This window comes from Hyperolius riggenbachi, chromosome 3 (assembly GCF_040937935.1).
Source record: "Hyperolius riggenbachi isolate aHypRig1 chromosome 3, aHypRig1.pri, whole genome shotgun sequence".
Lineage (NCBI taxonomy): Eukaryota > Metazoa > Chordata > Amphibia > Anura > Hyperoliidae > Hyperolius > Hyperolius riggenbachi.
Genome location: NC_090648.1, coordinates 82,440,696 through 82,462,897, shown reverse-complemented (window position 1 = coordinate 82,462,897; position 22,202 = coordinate 82,440,696). Strand labels below are relative to the sequence as shown.

At 45.3% G+C, this 22,202-nt stretch overlaps 2 protein-coding genes across 2 annotated transcripts in view; both read left to right on the top strand.

Moving 5' to 3' along the window:
* LOC137562767 (kelch-like protein 18) overlaps window positions 1-11,840 on the top strand; it is a 53,189-nt gene extending 41,349 nt beyond the window's left edge. Inside the window, exon 6 of the transcript XR_011030184.1 lies at window positions 11,751-11,840. The gene's annotated coding sequence lies outside the window, so the exon portion shown is untranslated. The remainder of the gene's footprint in view (window positions 1-11,750) is intronic.
* Window positions 11,481-13,107, top strand: LOC137562170 (kelch-like protein 31). Its single transcript, XM_068273503.1, has 2 exons — window positions 11,481-11,587; window positions 11,751-13,107. The coding sequence occupies exons 1-2, from the start codon at window positions 11,481-11,483 to the stop codon at window positions 13,105-13,107; spliced, it is 1,464 nt and encodes a 487-aa protein (XP_068129604.1).
* The last annotated feature ends 9,095 nt before the right edge of the window (window positions 13,108-22,202 follow it).

Below are 22,202 nucleotides of genomic sequence, written 5' to 3'. Positions count from 1 at the left end.
CTTCCTCCTTCTCCTCCTCATCTTACTAAACTGGACCTTCTCCTCCTCATCTTACTAAACTGGACTTTCTCCTCCTCATCTTACTAAGCTGGACCGTCTCTTCCTCCTTCTCCTCATCTTACTAAGCTGGACCTTCTCCTCCTCATCTTACTAAGCTGGACCTTCTCTTCCTCCTTCTCCTCCTCATCTTACTAAGCTGGACCTTCTCCTCCTCATCTTACTAAGCTGGACTTTCTCCTCCTCATCTTACTAAGCTGGACCTTCTCCTTCTCATCTTACTAAGCTGGACCTTCTCTTCCTCCTTCTCCTTCTCATCTTACTAAGCTGGACCTTCTCTTCCTCCTTCTCCTCCTCATCTTACTAAGCTGGACCTTCTCCTCCTCATCTTACTAAGCTGGACCTTCTCTTCCTCCTTCTCCTCCTCATCTTACTAAGCTGGACCATCTCCTCCTCATCTTACTAAGCTGGACCATCTCCTCCTCATCTTACTAAGCTGGACCATCTCCTCCTCATCTTACTAAGCTGGACCTTCTCCTCCTCATCTTACTAAGCTGGACCTTCTCCTCCTCATCTTACTAAGCTGGACCTTCTCCTCCTCATCTTACTAAGCTGGACCTTCTCCTCATCTTACTAAGCTGGACCTTCTTCTGCTCATCTTACTAAGCTGGACCTCATCTCCACCATCATTATTTTAGCCATAGAGAAACATTCCTGATACACTGGACCAGAGCCTCCCCTCCAATCCCAAACCACATAACCAAATTTAACAAACTACACATAAATATTACCATTGTAGACACGCTTTTACCTGTATTCCATTGTGAGGAAGAACATTCAAGTTTTTTTTTCTTTTAGGTATTGTTATAAAAGTTGTCCCCACCTTATACTGTATATATTCTTTTCTTTGTGCAACCCCTTCTCACGATCTCTTGGTAAACCACCACCACCACTGGTAATTATCACCGCCGCCTCTTTGAATTTTTTTCCCACAAAATCTTCAACTGCATGACTTCCCTCCGGTACTTTGTACATCTGCAGACCCAGGTGTTCCATTATTAATAGTACACTGGTATGTAATACTCCCCCCGCCCCCTTGCATCTCACTGACCATCCCTAGTAGTGGTGTTGTTTACAAAGATAGGCTGGATAGGATACTTATATAGCTCACACACAGATCCTGGCATCGGAAAGGCAAGGGAAGCGAGTGCTCTGTGTTCAGTTAGGTTGTGTGATAACAGCTGATATGTCTTTCCTCTTCATGAGGTGAGCTTACAGCCATTCCTGTAATGCAGGCTCATCAGCCGCAAGTACTGTCTAAAGGCTTTGTACACACATCCAACAGTTACAGTGGGAAGCAAAAGTTTGGGCAACCTCGTTAATTGTCATGATTTTCCTGTATAAATCATTGGTTGTTACGATAAAAAATGTCAGTTAAATATATCATATAGGAGACACATAGTGATATTTGAGAAGTGAAATTAAGTTTATTGGATTTACAGAAAGTGTGCAATAACTGTTTAAATACAATTAGGCAGGTGCATAAATTTGGGCACTGTTGTGATTTTATTGATTCCAAAGTCTTTAGAACTAATTATTGGAACTCAAATTGGCTTGGTAAGCTCAGTGGCCCCTGACCTACATACACAGGTTAACAGGGCCGGATTTAGGCCAAGGCCACTTAGGTCATGGCCTATGGCACCACATGAGGAAGGGCACCAAAGCAGCAGGCTAAACTGGTGCAGCATTTGCTAGCTTGCAAATGCTGCAATGCATTGAGATCAGGCAAATGCCTGACCATGGTACTCTGCTGCTAACCTGTGCAGCAGCCACCTCGCTCTCTGTGCATGTTTGCATTGTGGCCAGCGGCTATGGACTTGGGCAGTATTGGAGACAGAGGGGAAGAGGAAGCTTCGGCACTGGAGACCAACTGAGAAATGAGTGACACTGATGGCTGCTGCGGTGTGAATGCGAGCTGACTACCTATACAGAGAGGGGGTGGGAAAAGGAGGGATTAAGGGAGTCATCTGGCTACCTATACTGGAGGGAAAGGGGGGAGGGATCATCTCGCTACCTATAGTGAAGGAGGGCGGCTGGTGACAGCGGCTTTGGGTGGTAAAGAGTACAAAACCGGCCCTGCAGGTGAATTCAATTATGAGAAAGAGTATTTAAGGGGGTCAATTGTAAGTTTACCTCCTCTTTTTTAATTTTCTCTGAAGAGTAGAAACATGGGGATCTCAAAACGACTCTCAAATGACCTGAAGACAAAGATTGTTCACCATCATGGTTTAGGGGAAGGATACAGAAAGCTGTCTCAGAGATTTCACCTGTCTGTTTCCACAGTTAGAAACATATTGGCCTCATTTAGAAGCTTTATCAAACACTTTTTCAAACATTTGATAATTTACCTCATGAGTAAAATCTAATTTTGAACGTTTTATCGATAAAACATTCGATAAATCTATAACACGTTAGTGAATTCAAAATTAGATTTTACTCATGAGGTAAATTATCAAATGTTTGATAAAGTGTTTGGTAAAGCTTAGTGAATTGAGGCCATTGAGGAAATGGAAGACCACAGGCTAAGTTCAAGTTAAGGCATAAAGTGGGAGACCAAGAAAAATATTGGATAGACAGAAGCGACAAATGGTGAAAACAGTCAGAGTAAACCCACAGACCAGCACCAAAGACCTACAACATCATCTTGCTGCAGATGGAGTCACTGTGCATTGTTCAACCATTCGGCGCACTTTACACAAGGAGATGCTGTATGCGAGAGTGATGTAGAGAAAGCCTTTTCTCACCCCACAGCGCAAACACAGCTGCTTGAGGTATGCTAAAGCAGATTTGGACAAGCCAACTTCATTTTGGAATAAGATGCTGTGGACTGATGAAACTAAAATTGAGTTATTTGGGCATAACAAGGTGCGTTATGCATGGAGGAAAAAGAACACCGCATTCCAAGAAAAACACCTGCTACCTACAGTAAAATATGGTGTTGGTTCAATCATGCTGTGGGGCTGTGTGGCCAATGCAGGGACTGGGAATCTTGTCAAAGTTGAGGGACGCATGGATTCCACTCACTATCAGCAGATTCTGGAGACCAGTGTCTAGGAATGAGTGACAAAGCTGAAGCTGCGCTGGGGCTGGATCTTTCAACAAGACAACAACCCTAAACACTGCTCAAAATCCACTGAGGCATTCATGCAGAGTAACAAGTACAACATTCTAGAATGGCCATCTCAATCCCCAGACCTGAATATAATTGAAAATCTGTAGTGTGAGTTAGAGAGCTGTCCATGCTCGGAAGCCATCAAACCTGAATGAACTAGAGATGTTTTGTAAAGAGGAATGGTCCAAAATACCTTCAACCAGTATCCAGACTCTCATTGGAACCTACAGGAAGCGTTTAGAGGCTGTAATTTCTGCAAAAGGAGGATCTACTAAATATTGATTTCTTTTCTTATTGTGGTGCCCACATTTATGCACCTGCCTAATTTTGTTTAAACAATTATTGCACACTTTCTGTAAATCCAATAAACTTAATTTCACTTCTCAAATATCACTGTGTGTGTCTCCTATATGATATATTTAACTGACATTTTTTATCGTAACAACCAATGATTTATACAGGAAAATGACGATTAACAAGGTTGCCCAAACTTTCGCATCCCACGGTACACCCCACTGTCGTCTGAATTTGGTCTGTTGGACGACATGTGGCAAACAACCAGACGAGTGACTGATAACAGGTGATTTGCCAGATCCATCTTGCGGATCAACTCACATGACTGTTGGGCTGATATCATGTAGATGACCGCAGGTGTATAAGTCATTTGAATGCTGTCATGTTGTGCAATCCTTAATTCTACTTGTGCACGCAGTATGCAAATTAGTTGGCCATTCAGTAGGTTGATGCACGGAAAATACAATTCGTGTGGTCGGTCATGTCGTGGAGTTGGTTGTGCACTTTGCTGGATGTGCGTTCAAGCCTTAAGATGTTAGGTAAATAAACAGGCTACCTGTTTATTTACCTTAAGGTTCATACACACCTACCAACTATCTGTCCAACTATCTGCCAACTTGTCTGTTAAAGGACTTACGAGCTGAAGCAACAAAAAAAAGTTAATTACCTTAGCTGAATGTCAGACCTCAGGGCAGACGGATCGTGTCTCCCTTGCTATTTGTAGATCCTCTGTTATGTTAATCCAGCTATCATTAGTGGCCCCGACCCTGGCCAGGGTCGCCTTAGCTCATGACTAGCTACAGGATTTGTTTACTGCAGATTTGAATAAGATAAAGTACTCTGCAAATTTGCAGTAAACAAATCCTGTAGCTAGGTAACGCCCTCCCTCGCTCAGCGCTGGTATTCTGTGCTGAGGTGGCACGGCCGGTGTGGTGAAATTTTTTGCAACTTTATCAGATTTTGCAACCGGTTGCACTTATTTATACGTATAGCTATCAGAAAGTGCAACCTAGCCATTGACTTTAACCTATCTATATCAGAAAATGCAACCCAACCAAACCCTATTCTCACACAGAACCCTCCCCTCTTGCTCAACTAATAACCCCCCCCCCCTGGAGGGAACAATCCCCCCTCTTGCTCAACTAATAACCCCCCCTGGAGGGAACAATCCCCCCTCTTGCTCAACTAATAACCCCCCCCCCCCAGGGATCAATCACCCCTCTTGCTCAACTAATAACCCCCCTGGAGGGAACAATTCCCCCTGTTGCTCAACTAATAACCCCCCCCTGGAGGGAACAATCCCCCCTCTTCCTCAACTAATAACCCCCCACCCCCCGAGGAAACAATCCCCCCTCTTGCTCAACTAATAACCCCCCCTGGAGGGAACAATCCCCCTTCTAGCTCAATGGGATCTGTGGTTGCAAAAAATTACAGGCGTGTTAACAGAAAGGAGCCACGCCTACACAGTCATACACTGTCCTATGGCAAGTTGCAAAATATGATAGGTAGCAAAAATTTTCACTACACCGGCTCGAAGTGCAGTCAGTCATGTGGGCTGTCATGTGGTGACACCCACATGACGTATAACAGTATACCGAGCGACAATGTGCGCTCCCAGGGCTGTAGGCAGAGGAGTTTTAAAGCGGCGATTCTAATCGTCATGAGCTATGGTGACCCTGGCCAGGGTCGGGGCCACTAATGATAGCTGGATTAACGTAACAGAGGATCTACAAATAGCAAGGGAGGCACGATCCGTCTGCCCTGAGGTCTGACATTCAGCTAAGGTAATTAACTTTTTTTTGTTGCTTCAGCTCGTAAGTCCTTTAAAGAGACTCCGTAACAAAAATTGCATCCTGTTTTTTATCATCCTACAGGTTCCAAAAGCTATTCTGTGTTCTGGCTTACTGCAGCACGTTCTACTATCACCATCTCTGTAATAAATCAACTTATCTCTCTTTTGTCAGACTTGTCAGCCTGTGTCTGGAAGGCTGCCAAGTTCTTCAGTGTTGTGGTTCTGTGATGCATCTCCCCCCTCCAGGACCCTCTCTGCACTATTTAGATTAGGGCAGCTTCTCTCTTCTCTCTTATCTTTTACAAGCTGGATAAATCCTCCCCTGAGCTGGCTGGGCTTTCACATACTGAGGAATTACATACAGGCAGAGCTGTCTGCACTCTGCAGGAAGAAACAGCCTGACACTTCAGTGGAAGATTGCTGCAGGGAGAAAGAAACACACAAATGATCTCTTGAGATTCAAAAGGAATGCTGTATACAGCCTGCTTGTGTATGGATGTATTTTCTATGTGTGGACATACTGTACATCAACCTACTTCCTGTTTTGGTGGCCATTTTGTTTGTTTATAAACAAACTTTTAAAAACTGTTTTTAACCACTTTTAATGCGGCGAGGAGCGGCGAAATTGTGACAGAGGGTAATAGGAGATGTCCCCTAACGCACTGGTATGTTTACTTTTGTGCGATTTTAACAATACAGATTCTCTTTAAGCCCTATACAACTTTTGTTGTGAAACAAGTTGAAACAACTAAAAAAGTATTTTGCTTTTGTTCAAACAGCTGAAAAGACTAAGAAGTCAGTCCAAGTGTTGGATTGACTTCTTAGCAACCTTATCAGCTTTATGAACAATAGCAAAATACTTTTTTTAGTTGTTTCAACTTGTTTCACAACAAAAGCTGTTTGACAATTGTGCTGCATAAAATACCGCTGTTGAGCATGTGAATGGGGCTTATCAGACAAGTCTGGCAGATAGTTGGACAGATAGTTGGTAGGTGTGTATGAACCTTTAGACATTCTACAGTAAAGTTACTTGCTGCTGACTGAGCCTGCATTACAAGAAGAGCTGTGAGCACACATCATGGAGAGGAGAGAGATATCCGGTGTTATCACACACCCTAACTGAACACAGAGCGGGTGACTTCCCTTACCTTAAAAGACTTGGTTCACACATAAAAAGGTTTTCTGTACTGTGAGTTTTTGACAGTTGGTGTCAGTTTTATATGTGTTTCTATGGATGTGTTCACACATAAATCTGAACATTTTACGGTCCAGTCCTGTCAGTTTTGTATACATTTTCTATGGGTGTGTTTACACAGAAAAGGTGTACAGTTCCAATCCAGTCAGGTAAAAATGATAGAAAACTGATGCCAAACAGACAGGACAGGAGAGGACGGGAAAAGTGCAGATTTATGTGTGAACGAAGCCTTACTGACGCCAGGATCTGTATGTGAGCTATAAATTATCCTAACCAGCCAATCTTTGTTAACGACAACACTATCTAATATATGTTGTTCTTCCTATTACAAACCTGCTACATAATCCCAGTAGCCTACATTTCGCTGTAGTGCTCCTTTAACTGGTTTCTCTCAAAGACAATAGCCCCCATTTCTATACCACTAACCATGCCTGTAATTAAAGGGGCACTACAGCGAAAAACTGTAAAATTTCAAATATGTGCAAACCTATACAAATAAGAAGTACATTTTTTCCAGAGTAAAATGAGCCATAAATTACTTTTCTCCTATGTTGCTGTCACTTACAGTAGGTAGTAGAAATCTGACAGAAGCGACAGGTTTTGGACTAGTCCATCTCGTTATAGGGGATACTCAGGGATATATTTATTTTCAAAAGCACTTAGTGAATGGCAGTTGCTCTGTCCAACTGCCAAAAAACTGTGTAGCGAGCAGGGAAGTGGCCAGTATCATTGTTCAAATCCTTTTTCGGGAATATCTTTATTAAGAATTAAAGCCTCGCTGAGAATCCCCTATGAAGAGATGGACTAGTCCAAAGCCTGTCACTTCTGTCAGATTTCTACTGCCTACTGTAAGTGACAACATTATAGGAGAAAAGTAATTTATGGCTCCTTTTACTCTGGAAAAAAATTTACTTCTTATTTGTATATAATTGCACATATTTGAAATTTTACAGTTTTTCGCTGTAGTGCCCCTTTCAATCTCTATACATTAAATACCATAAACCTAATAAAAACATTGGCTATTTGTGCTAATATCCATAGTGAAATATGTACGTATCAGATAAAGCATTGTCCAGTCTTAAAAAAGATATCTGATAAAAAACTAGATAGATGATGCACTGGATCAGAGCCTCCCCTCCTATCCAAAACCAAATAACCAAATTCAACTAACTTACGCTTTTAGACTAGCATTTAACTACATTTCAAAGTAAGCAGAAAGCAGATTTTTTTTCTACCAGGAAACCTTTTTATTGTAAACTGTTTAGAACCACCCATTGTTTTATTTTTATTTTTTGCCACCCTTTTTGAGGACCTCTTGGCATTTACCGTATTTTCCACCATATTAGACGCACCTAGGTTTAGAGGGCAAAAACCAGGAGAAAAATAATATACTAAACCTGGTGCGTCCATATTCTAGGAGCGTCTTATAATGTTCTCCCCCAATTGGTGTCCTCCTTGTAATAGGAAAAGCCGCGGCGCGGACTGGCAGCCAAGGTGGCTGCTTCCACGTCCAGCGCGGTGGTTTGCACGCGGCGGCGTGCCTCTGATGTGGCTGGGCCTTCTAGTGCACACAGATTGAGGAATGCGCGCGTGCGCTGAGAGGCAGAACCTTTATGACAAACGAGGAGGGATCAGCTGACCAGGTTGGTCAGCTGATCTCAGAGCGGGCGGCTGTTGGTTGATCAGCGATGGGTGGCACCGGGGAGCGCCGCTCTATATATAGTTATTGCTGGGCAGTCTCAAGTTGTCTGCCGTTGCGAACACTACGTGGAAGCACTCAGACCATAGTCAGATCCCACAGTGTGTTAGAACCAGGAAGACCTGGGAATTCACACTGAGCCAGATTACTATTGTGTTATACTTCAGACTAGTTCCAGGGTGTTGAGACCACGGACCTCACACCCAAGACTAGGCCTTGTTTGATATCTGTTATGACCTATTGCTTTGCTGACTCTCCTTCTGCTTTCTGATTCGGTACCTACGCATATCTGATTACCTGTTGCCAACCCTGCCTGTCCCTGGTTACTGAATCAGCCTTCTGTCTCTGTACCTTATCTGCTCGTGTGTTGCCGACCTAGCCTGCCCGACCTTGTGAGCTATCCCTCTCCATTGAGAGATTAGTCTTCAGTCCTGCTTGTGACGCCCACCTTCTAGGTGTCACTTAGCCACAGGGCCTTCCTGCTTTTCAGCCTGGGGCTCAACCCCCTTGGAAGTTTCAGGCTGCTGGAACGTTCTCGCACTTCCCTGAGGGAGGTATTTCTCATACTGCCAAGGACCACCTGCTCCTCGGGTGGTCCTACTCAAAGTCATTACTGTTGCACCAAGCACTCACACTATATAGGTGGCCAGAGGTTAGTTATACTTGTATTATTGGTGATTCTGCAGATCATCAATAATCAGGTATATATCTGTATTCTTGGTGATACTGCAGATCACCAATAATCAGATTCTCTCTGTGTGCTGACACCGATCGTTACACTCCTGTGTCCCCTTCTGTCCCTAGGTGTCCCCTTCTGTCATCGCGTGTTCCCCCGCTGTGTCCCACCCCATCGCCTGTGTCTCCGCTTTTGTGTATGTTAAATTTCCTCCCTTCTGTCTCTGATGACGTCAGCACAAGCACTGGTCACTAGGGGGAGAAGTGAGGTCTGCGATCCCCGGTAAGACATTCTGGCTGCCGCTACACGATTAGGTAAGACATGCTGGCTGCCGCTACACTGAACATACACGGGGAACAGAGACGCAGGCTAGGGGCGGGATAGAGCGGTCACACTAGGGACAGGAGGGGGACATTTAACGTACCGTACACAGGAGCAGAGACACAGGCTAGGGGATGGGACAGAGTGGCCACATAGGGGGACAGAAGGTGGACATTTAATATACACAGGAGCGGAGACACAGGCGAGAGGGCAGGACAGAGTGGACATACACACACGGGGGAGACACAGACATGCAGGGAATCCCCAACGTTCTGGCGGTACGTATCGGCGGGTATTCGTAAGTCAGTGATTCTGACTTTTTCTTCACATTTTTTTTTTAAGTGTCTTATATGGTGGAAAATATGGTACAAGAAAAAACAACCTGAATCACAGGGCTCTCTCAGGGTAGGGTAATTATCACCACCTCTTTGATTTTTTTTTTCCTTTTACAAAAATCTTTTACCACACTAATTAATTTATAATTGTCAGACTGCCATGACGTCCCTGAGATACTTTCTACAACTACAGACTCAGGCATTCCATTACTAGTAGTAGATAGTACTGTACACCAATATTTGTTACACACACCTTCAAATATGTCACCAAATTATGCTGTCCCCACTCTAAATAATCCCTTGAGACATTTTACACTGATCTATTAGGCTACGGTGATTTGGAGACCACTCTGGAAGTCAGTGGCGTAGCTAAGGAGCTGTGGGCCCCGATGCAAGTTTTACAATGGGGCGCCCCATGCACTCTCTACATAAAAATTGATACGGCGCACCAAAATCTGCCAATGGCAACTACAGTATCAGAGGTGCAAGAAGGTTAAGTTTAATGATTACCACTATTTAAAGTATCTATGGAAGTGATTATTATGAGCACAGGACCAATAGAGAGCTAATACCGAAGTTGAGGGAGGGCCCCTCTGGCCCAAGGGCCCCGATGCGGTCGCAACCTTTGCACCCCCTATTGCTACGCCCCTGCTGGAAGTAGAACAATGTCCCACCCCAATCAAAAATAATTGTGTCTTTCCTGACTTTCCCTAAAGTGTCAGAGACAAAAAGACCAAAGCTATGGAAAAAAGGAGCAAAAGCAAAGTGGTAGTGGTGGTGGGGGAGGGTTGTAGTGACTGCAAAGTGGCAAGGACTGAGGGGCAGTGAGAGAAAAGAAAAAGCGGGAGCGATAAATTCCAAAGCGGAAGAAAGAGAGCATATCGGTAAGAAGCGAAAGATGGCAAAGTGCAGGTTGGTGGAGGAGTCGGGTGTGCAAAGAAGTGGCCTTGATGGCTCTGGAGATTTAGGGCTTTCCATTTTTTTACCATTGATTTGGGGCTTTTGCCCTGTATCCACTAGCAGTGATGCCTCAGTGATGCTGTGCGACCAATTAATCCTGCTTCAGGAACCCTTATGTGCAGCTGGACAGACAGGAGGCCATGTCGGGGGTGTCTAACAGACTCGGGTGATGGAGGGAGATGTTTAGTCTGTCAGTGTACTCCGGGTGAGCAGGAAGTTTGAAGACCCGAGCAAGGTGGAAGAGTGGGATGACCACCTACAACCACTGCACACACCAACCAACCATGGACCGGCCGGGCGTAGGGGATCAGTAAAGGGACTGGTTTAGGCAGTCACTGGTGCTGTAATGGTGAAAACCTATACGATTAAGGCAATAAGCAATTTTCTAGGACATTTGCTGCACAGTGCATTTGCATAGAAGTAGCCCGGATAGGCAAAGAGTTCAAGCCGAAGCATCTGGCATATTCATTAGTATGCAACGCAAGCCAAGCCGGTATTGCAAGCAATGCAATAAAGTCCAGCGTCGACCAAGGAGCCAAGTATAATCTTGAGACTGCTTGACAGACATCAGCCTCAATATCTCATTAGCCAACTTAGATCTTCCAGATCTCTTGTGTCCGTAGTTTAGTGTAAATACACTGGCATCTGTAGACACATGACTAAGGGTGCTCGTACCAACAGTCATGTCATCCTTCCATTGCGCATCAAGGTTCCCAGCAATGGCAGCCTGAAGGCGGCATGCAGCCTAAAGGATTCAGGAGTTAAACCAAAGTAGTGAAGCGTTACTTACCTGGGGCTTCTTCCAGCCCCTAGAAGTTTATCTGCTCCAGTGGTGCAGTTCCACCATTCTCTAGGCTGCCGCTGTCCCCTCAGTAAGCTCACCAACCCCTGGCTGGGTCACAGGCTTCTGCGCATGCTCGCCTCTTGCGATCGTGCTCCTGTGAACGGGAGCGCTCTGCACTTGTGCAGTTGACGAGGACTGGAACTTCACAAGCACAGAGCACTCCAGGCCACAGGAGCGCTACCACGCATGCGCAGAATGTGGCTCAGCCGGGGTCTGCAAGCTTATGGAAGGGACAGCGGCAGCCTGGTGGATGACGGAACTGCTGGAGCAGATAGGCTTTTAGTGACTGGAAGAAGCTCCGGGTAAGTAAAGCTTGTCGGACATATACAGCCTAATAATGTTTAGGAGACACATTCCCTTTTTAGGGGTTGCAAAACCTAATTATGTTTGCAAATACACTCCCCAATTGTGTTTGGAGTTGGATGTTTGGAAGGGACTCTCATGTTGTCTTTGATTTAATTTCAGGTTTCTGATCAAGAGACTAAACGATGATAACTGCTTCTGGACTTACAGACTGGCTGTTACCCATAATCACAGTAGACTTCTGGAAATGGCAATGAAATACATCAGCTGGCACATAACTGGCCTCACTAGAAATGAAGATTTGCTCCATCTTGAACTAGGAGAAATAATAAAGATTCTTTCCTCAGATCAGCTGATGGTTTCTTCAGAACTTTCTGTTTATCACATGGCTCTTAGCTGGTGGAAAGCCAACAGTTCCGGAGACTGTCCACTTCCTGTGGAACTCCGTAGAGTCATCCGGTTACAATTAATGCTGCCCCATGAACGAGAAGAAGTAAAAAAAGGTGGAAGTTGGGAAGAATGTGATCTCCAGAAATTAACACATTTCAGACTGCGGCAAGGAATGTTTGAAAACTGGATAGTTTGCATGGACCTTCAGGCTAGAGAAGATGAGACCCTTGATGATGCAGATTTTTTCTTGGATGCATATGATCCTGCTTCTGACGAGTGGAATAAGCTGATGCCCTTGAAGTCCTTAATGTATCCTGGGTGTGTGGCTTTAGGAAATTATTTGTATGTGACAGGGGGAGTACTGCAGAATGATTCCATTTCTAAAACACTCCATGTGTATGACTCTGTGACAAATGACTGGATAGAGCTTCCGAGCATGATGGGCCCCAGGACTATGCATGGACTCTTATCTTTTAAGGAGAAACTTTATGCGGTTGGAGGATGGGATGGAGATAGAATTTTGGACTCCATGGAATGCTTTGACATAACCAAACATTGTTGGTCTGAGTTATCTAAACTACCTTACCCGTTACGTGCCTTTGCATCCACACAGCTAAAAGGCAAATTGTTCATCATAGGAGGAGAAACTGGACAAAAGCATTGCAATAAAGGGTTACTGATTTATGACACTGCATCAGATATATGGAGTCTCATTCCAAGTAAAATTAATGTTTGCTATGCTGGAGCAGTAACAATGGATAACAAGGTGTTTGTGATCGGTGGCAAAAACTATCCATCTAGAGGTCCAACTTTGTCCACAGCTAGATGTTTTGTCTTGGATGAAAAAGGACGAGTTTGGGAGGACCTGAAAGTTCCACCACTTCCTGATAAGATAGCATCTGCTGGAGTTGCTCGATGGGGTCAAAGAATCTATGTCTTTGGTGGTGAAAACATGGAACAGTTTTATAAGGATGTGTATTATTGGACACCGGGTGACTCAAGATGGACATTGTGTACCCGAGAACTACCCATCCCTCACGAGGGTGTGAGTGGGTTTGGTTGTGTTACTTTGCAGGTACCTCTGAGAAAACTTTCCCATCTTATTCCCAGCAGGTCAACTTTTCATTAACCTCTACTTGTAGCATTTACATACAATACTGGTCAAAAGTTTTAGAACATCTACATTTTTTCCAGTTTTTGATTGAAATTCAAGCCATTCAGTATTGCATTGTACTCTAACTAATTATTATTTGTATGCTATTATTTTAAATTATTCATGGAATCCATTTGGAAACCAAAATGGGCCGTTCTCTATCATGTTCCTGAAGTGGACTTCTTGCAGAGAGAACTACACCCTATATGTATGTAGAGTTTAGCCTTTCTAAATCTCCCTCATCTGTGACTAATCAATAGTGTAATTTAATCTCTCAGCTATATCAACTGGCTGCCTCTGCAGAGCAGATAACTTGTGAATGCAGGATAGGGTTACTATGTTTGCTTCTATAGAAGCAGGAAGTAGACTCACTGCAGATTTATTACAGGATTTGTTTCAACTGTAACAAATGTTTTTTCTGTAAAGGCTATTATGCAGTTGTGTATCTTTTAGAGCAGAGAGGAAGTTCTGAGTTCAGGTCCACTTTAACCACTTAAAGGGAAGGTTCAGGGACGCCTTGAAAAAAATAAAAATCCATATCCACTTACCTGGGGCTTCCTCCAGCCCGTGGCAGGCAGGAGGTGCCCCCGCCGCCGCTCCAGAGGCTCCCGGTCGTCTTCGGTGGCCGACCCGACCTCGCCAGGCCGGCTGCCAGGTCGGGCTCTTCTGCGCTCCAAGGACGGGCTCTTCTGTGTCCCACGCGGGCGCGCTGACGTCATCGGACGTCCTCCGGGCTCTACTGCGCAGGTGCAGTAGTTCTGCGCCTGCGCAGTACAGCCCGGCGGACGTCCGATGACGTCAGCGCGCCCGCGTGGGACGCAGAAGAGCCCGTCCTTGGCTGTACTGCGCAGGTGCAGTAGTTCTGCGCCTGTGCAGTACAGCCCGGCGGGCGTCCGATGACGTCAGCGCGCCCGTGTGGGACGCAGAAGAGCCCGACCTGGCAGCCGGCCTGGCCAGGTCGGGTCGGCCACTGAAGACGACCGGGAGCCTCTGGAGCGACGGCGAGGGCACCTCCTGCCTGCCACGGGCTGGAGGAAGCCCCAGGTAAGTGGATATGGATTTTTATTTTTTTCAAGGCGTCCCTGAACCTTCCCTTTAAGCCCTCGGTCATTTTCACTTTATGCATCCGAGCAATGTTCACCTCCCATTCATTAGCCTATAACTTTATCACTACTTATCACAATGAACTGATCTATATCTTGTTTTTTCCACCACCAATTGGGCTTTCTTTGGGTGGTACATTTTGCTAAGAGCTACCTTACTGTAAATGCATTTTAACAGTAAGAATAAGAAAAAAACTGAAAAAAATCATTATTTCTCAGTTTTCGGCCGTTATAGTTTTAAAATAATACATGCTACCATAATTAAAACCCACATATTGTATTTGCCCATTTGTCCCGGTTATTACACTGTTTAAATTATGTCCCTATCACAATGTATGGCGACAATATTTTATTTGGAAATAAAAGAGCATTGTTTCCATTTTGCATCCATCACTATTTAAAAGCTTAGAAAAAAAAAATATTTCATCTTTACATAGATATTTAAAAAGTTTAGACCCTTAGGTAAATATTTGTGTGTTGTTGTTTTTTTTGTTTGTTTTTTACTATTAAACATTTTATTTGGGTATTTTTTGGAGGGTGGGATGTAAATAGTATTTGTTTTGGGTAAATATATGTGTATTTTTATTTTTTGGCCACAAGATGGCAACCTTGAGTTTGTTTACATGACGTCACTCTAAGCGTTAGAGGGACCTAGGAGGCAGAAAAAGCGAAGCTTCCGAGAGAAGCTGACGCTTTTTCTGCGGGGGAGAGGAATCAGTGATCGGGCACCATAGCCCGATTCATTAATTCCTGGGCTAACGATCCGCAGCTGATTGCGCACGTGATCGGCCGTGTGAGCGCACATGGCCTCCTTGACGTAGTTCTATGTCAAGGAGGACAAAGTGATTAAGCTGGTAACGTCACTTGCTCCTAATGCACCTGGCAGGGGGTAAGAAAAACACACTTGGGTGATTTTGTCATGGAAGTTAACCTTTTCCCTTATCCAGTTACCCCATCATGTAGGCCAGAGAAGTAAAACTTCCTGTCAAATGTGAAGGCAGATGAGCAGTAACTTTTCAGCTGCTGGGAGGCACCCAGATACCCTTCATTTAAATAGGTAAAGGGGGTCATTTTTTTCCTCCCACCCTTTATCTAATGTAAAATGTATCCTCCAGGAGATGAGTTCCTATTGGACAGTATTCCGAGGAGGATTCTCATTGGTCCACTTATATTAAATTGTTGACTCATCAACGTAGCCACCTTTGTTAGATATAACTGCTGAACACACTAATGACATTCTTTCTACAATGGAAATCAAATATTTTTCAAGAAAGCTCTTCCCAAGTTCCCATAAAGTTGTAGCACTTGTAAGTTGTGTTGCTTCACTTTTCTGTCCAGTTCTTCTCATATGAGCTTGAAGCTCAGTGTTACAACATTACCATGTCATTCTTTTTAATCCTAAATTAGTTGGCATAGGTTGGATTTAAGAGATGCACGCTGAAGCCTCCATTCCATGTTGTTCTGCAGACAACTGCTTAGACAGAACCTGCTGGTTTTCCCTGACTAACAATCCACATACAAGTAACACACTTCTTGCTTCCAATTGTGATGCAATCAAAAAAAAAATTATATGATGAACTATTGTTATTGCATATGTAACACTTATTACTGTGATGGCTATATCAGCTTGTGTCTGTTCTAGCTATATGTGAATTCTCTTAACCACTTGCCGACCGCACACTCATACCGTGCGGCGGCAAAGTGGTAGCTGGAGGACCAGCGACGCAGATCTGCGTCGCCAGGTGCATCCCTGTTTAATCAGGAAAGGCCGCTCGCACGAGCGGCTGTTTCCTGTTAGATCATGGAGCGGGTTTCCGTGAATAGCCATAGGCTCGCAGACTAAATGTAAACGCAGGAGACGTATGTTTACATTGAACTGCGCAGCAGCGCCGTAAGGCAGATCGGCGATCCCCGGCCAATCAGCGGCCGGGGATCGCTGCCATGTGACAGGGGACATCCTGTCACAGGCTGCACAGGACGGATAGCGTCCTGTGCAGCCCCGATCACCAGGGGGGACAGGTAGGAGAGGGAGGGGGGAATTTCACCGCAGAGGGGGGCTTTGAGGTGCCCCCCTCCCGCAACATGCCTGCCGACCGGAGCGACCAGACCCCCCCTGCACATCATCCCCATAGGGGGGGAAAAAGGGGGGCGATCTGATCGCTCAGCATGCCACCTGATCTGTGCTGGGGGCTGCAGAGCCCACCCAGCACAGATCATAAAAAACAGCACTGGTCCTTAAGGGGGGGGGGGGGGTAAAGGCTGGGTCCTCAAGTGGTTAAATGTTTTACTAGTAACCTTAGCCCATTTAAAAACAGGCTAGGTCTGTCACCACTCCGCTACGCACACGCCTGCCCCTTATGGCCCTATCCTCAGCTCTCCTCAGTGTCTCTGTCCCTCCCTGCACATGCGCAGTAGCGCAAAACACACACACACAAGAAGTGCAGGGACGCAGATACATTGCAACATTATTATATAGGATGTGTTTATAATAAAATGTTTTAATTATTAGATAATCTGATGCAAAACTTGTCTCAGGATCTCTGAATGCATCGAGAAGCTGGTTGTCCCCAAAAGCCCTATATGCCCATATCAAGATTAGCATCTTATGAGGGCTAAAGGGACATAAGTATATGTAACTTCATTGGATAATATTTAGCAGGACGTATTTGAATCAGATAGGTTGGACTTATGTCTTGGGTCATTATCTTACTGTAGGTTCTAAAATGTTTTCTTTCCAATTGAAACTGAGATGTATACATCAACAGCTATTAGAGCATACGCTGCACTTGTGGCTGTTCTAGCCTGATGCGGCGTAAGATCTTCGCCGTCCCACCGTTTCTGCTCCCGACGTGATCATGCGCACTTGAGAGGGGAGATTAAGCTGTCATATGACAGCTGACATCTCCCCTCAGTGATCAGAAGCCATCGCGTATGGCTTCTGATCACGTGATCACTAGGAGCGCCGGCAGAACATAGTGATCACTGTGACAGCTGCGGTGCTAGGGGGGATCCACTCACCTCCCTGATGTTCCCACGACTATTGGCACTCCGCTCTGCCGGCATCCCCGCTCCCTCTGATATCAAGCCGGGACTCGGCACTGACCAGTCAGTACGAGCGGTAATGCCGGCTGGAGCGTTCTACTGCGGCTCATCGCTGGAGCCTGGGAGGTGAGTAAATGCTGCTGCATACACCTGGCCATAAAGGGGACACGATGGCAAGCAAGCCCCAGCAGGGATTTGGCTGCCTAACCCCCCGTATGCAAAGTCGCCTGGTCCTTAAGGGTGGTTAGGCGGCCGGTCCCCAAAGGGTTAAAGAAAATCTAAAGTGAAATGAAAAAATCAGTTTAAAAGGAAACCTAAAGGCAAGAAGGAAAAAAGGAGTTTCACTTACTTGGGGCTTCTACCAGCCCCTGCAGCCATCCTGTGCCCGCGCCGGTCCTCGACGACAATGCCTGCGCAGGATGCTATTGCAAACGGGAATGTGAAGGATACACGTGGCCCGCCAACTCAGAGTCGGCAAAAATGAAACTAACCCACGGCGGGGGAACGGAGGATCGTTGAGGACTGGCAAGGGCACAGGATGGCAGCAGGGAGCCAGGTAAGTGGAACTCCCTTTTTCCTTCTAACAGTTCTATTGTGCATTAAACCCACACATTTTATTTGTCTATCCCTCCTGTTTATTTAACCACTTGCCGACCGCACGCTTATACCGTGCGTCGGCAAAGTGGCAGCTGCAGGACCAGCGACGCAGTACTGCGTCGCCAGCTGCAGGCTGATTAATCAGGAAGCAGCCGCTCGCGCGAGCGGCTGCTTCCTGTCAAATCACGGCGGGGGGCTCCGTGAATAGCCTGCGGGCCGCCGATGGCGGCTCGCAGGCTTAATGTAAACACAAGCGGAAATAATCCGCTTTGTTTACATTTGTACGGCGCTGCTGCGCAGCAGCGCCGTAAGGCAGATCGGCGATCCCCGTCCAATCAGCGGCCGGGGATCGCCGCCATGTGACAAGGGACAGCCTGTCACTGGCTGCACAGGACGGATAGCGTCCTGTGCAGCCCGGATCACCGGGGAGGGGACAGGTAGGAGAGGGAGGGGGGAATTTCGCCGCGGAGGGGGGCTTTGAGGTGCCCCCCCCTGCCAGCCACACGCAGGCAGAAGAGATCAGACCCCCTCTGCACATCATCCCCATAGGGGGGAAAAAAGGGGGGCAATCTGATCTCTCTGCCTGCACCCTGATCTGTGCTGGGGGCTGTAGAGCCCACCCAGCACAGATCACTAATAACCACGCTGGTCCTTAAGGGGGGGTAAAGGGTGGGTCATCAAGTGGTTAAACAGTTCATTTGTTTTGATAATGTATTAGATGTAACAATTAAGTAATGTATACAATCTGCTACTGTATGCTCCTGTAATGTGTATTTTACACTTGTTTACTACTTAACTCTGCTATTGAATTCCCTGGGGGAGTAGAGGGGTTTGCTGTCGTTCCTTTTCAACTCTATAGTTTTTATCAGCTCAGAGATAAATAAACAGTGTTGTAGGGAGGAGAGTGCAGAGACTTCTATTCACCTCATAGGGACAGGAAGTGGTTAACTTATCTGTATGTTTTTGGGATGTATGAGGAAACTGGAGTGCCTGGAGGAAACCCACTGGGGGGGGGGGGGGGCTACCGTACACACATGGCTGAGTTTTATCTAGCTTATGTACAACTTTCGCTGAGGAGCCATACATACATGTCCGTTGCCAATGAATCCAATGATCCCATGTCAGTGTTGTACATAGTAAGGATAGTCAATGACATGCAAATAGTTGTTACAAATTTATGCAACTTGAAAATTGACCAAATTCCAAGATGAGATTTGACTGGTCCATTTTCAAGCTGCATATATTTGCATACACAATTTTGTATAACCCCACATCAACTTGGAACTATTTGCATCCCATTGACCAGTGTATTGTCTCGTGTCTGATGGAACGGATAAGGATGATCAATGGGATACAAATAATTTCAAATTGATGAAAGATTATGCCTTTTTTGTATGCATATTTATGCAGCTTGAAAATGAACCAATCAAATCCCGCTGAGGTAAAATTCAGTTGGTCCATTTTCAAGCTGCATAAATTTGCATATGAAATTTGCATAATCTTGCATCAACTCAAAATTATTTGCAGCTCATTGACCATACCTAGTAACGGACACGACCGGAATTTCTGAACAAGGGTTCCATGCGCCCGCTGCACCATGCACAGCAGGAATCCTTGCTAGGGTGGGTCGAACATAAGGGCTATCGCTTTTTGCTGTTTCTTATTAAAAAAAAAAATTAAAAAAAATGAAGCTTTGCAAAATGAGTATCTTGGCTACAGTCCTGTGTTAAAGCTTTATTATACACATAAAAATGTAATGCAATCATCCAGTAATGAAAGACAACAGTTTGCAAATGTATGTGATGTGTTGGATGGTCTCTGCAAAGCGTTACAGAAAATGTGTTCACACAAAATAAATGGACGCTTAAAATACCTACAATGCCTTCAGGTTTAATATATAAATTAATTACAATTCAGGAAATTGTCAGTTTCCCTCTAATTTGACCTCTACGTAATGTATTAGAGGCCATTTAACAAGTATTTTGAAATTTCTTCTAAATAAGACTGAAGCCTCTAATTTTTCTTCTCCTCCTTCAGAAATAACGGACTTCAATTCATTAACCATTTAGGCACTCGGTAATGCAGAAAACTGCTGATTTTCCTGAACATCGAGCCAAACGCCAATTCACTAAGGGCTCATTTCCAGGGGCAGTTACCAGGCAGCAGTAAGGGACCGTTTGCACTACTAAGTGATGCGAATGCAGCTGCCTAGCTGCATCACATCATTTCCGCCGCCGGCCGCATCACTTCTCCCGATGCGGAAGTGTATTGGAGGAGATGGGACGCGGCTGCAGGCGGACGCGGCCGTGCGAGAATCTACAGCACACTGCAGATTCTCGGATCGCTCCGCACAACATGCACGCAGTGGAAACTCTTCCATTGCTGTGCATGTGTTTCAGGAAACACTGCAGTGCAATGCGGCTATGTAGCCGCATCACACTGCTCCTAGTGGAAACGGGCCCTAAGTGGTTACTAGGCAGTAGCAAACAGTTGCAGGCAGCAGTGAGCAGTTGTGAGAGTTTGAGAGGCATTTCACTGCCTATCATCTGTGGGCTGTGGAGATTATACAAGTCATCCGACTCCTCAGTTTATGAAACCTCCAACTCCAGGTACCAAATATTGCTGACTCCTTGACTCCACAACCCTTGCACATTAAAGAGGAACTCCAACCAAGAATTTAACTTAACTTTATCCCAATCAGTAGCTGATACCCCCTTTTACATGAGAAATATATTGCTTTTCACAAACAGACCATCAGGGGGCGCTGTATGACTGATATTGTGGTGAAACCCCTCACACAAGAAGCTCTGAGGACCAGTGCTCCTGGCAAACTGCCACAATGTAACAATGTTCACAGACAGGAAATAGCTGCTTACAGCTGTCTCCAACTGCCAAAACAGCTAGCAGCAGCTACATAACCTGCCCTACAGTAAAAATTTCACCATGTAATAAATGTCAGAATGTAAATCGGGGAGAGGAAATATTTTACAATGAGTAAACACTGACTCAATCATTTATACATAATTATTGTAAAAATGAAGCACTTTTTTATTACATTATTTTCACTGGACTTCCTCTTTAAGGCCTCTTTTCCACAGGCAGTTGAACTTGGCTCTCAGCAAGCAGTTGCCAGGCAGCAGTGAGCAGTTACCAGGCCAAAGCAAGCAGTTGTGAGAGGCATTTCACTGCCTGTGGAAAAGAGGCCTAATGGTCAGTTAGGATGAAGGAACAGGCCAAGAGCACAAACAAGTGGCCGTTTAGGGTCAGACACATCGGTAGCAGTAAGAAGACATAAGAAGCACCAAGAACGGTTATCCTAGGTAAATATACATTAAAAACTCTGCAGCCATCCCAACAACCCCCAAAAGTCAGTGTTCTGGCATCTAATTAACCAGCGGTGTAACTGAGGGCCTTGGGGCCTCAGTGTGAGTTTTACATGGGGCCCCAAGCACACTTGATATGAAGCCCCAAAACCTACTAAAGAGTTTCAGTATCAGAAAGGTAAAATACAAGTAAGAAAACCATTAAAGCGGACCCAAACCAAACATTTTTTTAATTAAAAATATTTAGTTGCACCACCCCGACACATACAAAGATAAATAAACACTCCTTCAAGCCTATGAGCATTTCAGTGCATGCTTTTCACCCTCCTCTATGCATAACTAGGGTTATACAGGGGTCAGCCATTAGCAATTCCTCCTTTGCCGGACACCATCTACTCCACCAGTTTGCCGGAAAAATCCCGGCAATTTGAAAGGAAGGGAGGGGTTCCTCCAATAAATGTAAAATATTTTATATTTGTCATCATGCAGCTGAAAAAAGACTGCTATTTATTATTATAATTTAGAAAATAGATTTTCTTTCTAAAATCTTGTATTTTTAATTTGGGTCCACTTTAAAGGGATACTGTAGGGGGGTCGGGGGAAAATGAGCTGAACTTACCCGGGGCTTCTAATGGTCCCCCGCAGACATCCTGTGTTGGCGCAGCCACTCCCCAATGCTCCGGCCCCGCCTCCGGTTCACTTCTGGAATTTCTGACTTTAAAGTCAGAAAACCACTGCGCCTGCGTCGCCGTTGCCTCGCTCCCGCTGATGTCACCAGGAGTGTACTGCGCAGACACAGACCATACTGGGCCTGCGCTGTGCGCTCTTGATGACATCAGCGGGATCGAGGACACGGCAACGCAGGCGCAGTGGTTTTCTGACTTTAAAGTCAGAAATTCCAGAAGTGAACCGGAGGCGGGGCCGGAGTATCGGTGAGCGGCTACGCGGGCACAGGATGTCTGCGGGGGACCATTAGAAGCCCCGGGTAAGTAAAGCTCATTTTCCC

Coding starts and splice junctions, on each gene's coding strand:
- LOC137562170 (XM_068273503.1), top strand. CDS start 11,481: ATGTGGCTCAGCCGGGGTCTGCAAGCTTATGGAAGGGACAGCGGCAGC. Junction 11,588..11,750: donor GTGACTGGAAGAAGCTCCGG/GTAAGTAAAGCT, acceptor ATTTAATTTCAG/GTTTCTGATCAAGAGACTAA.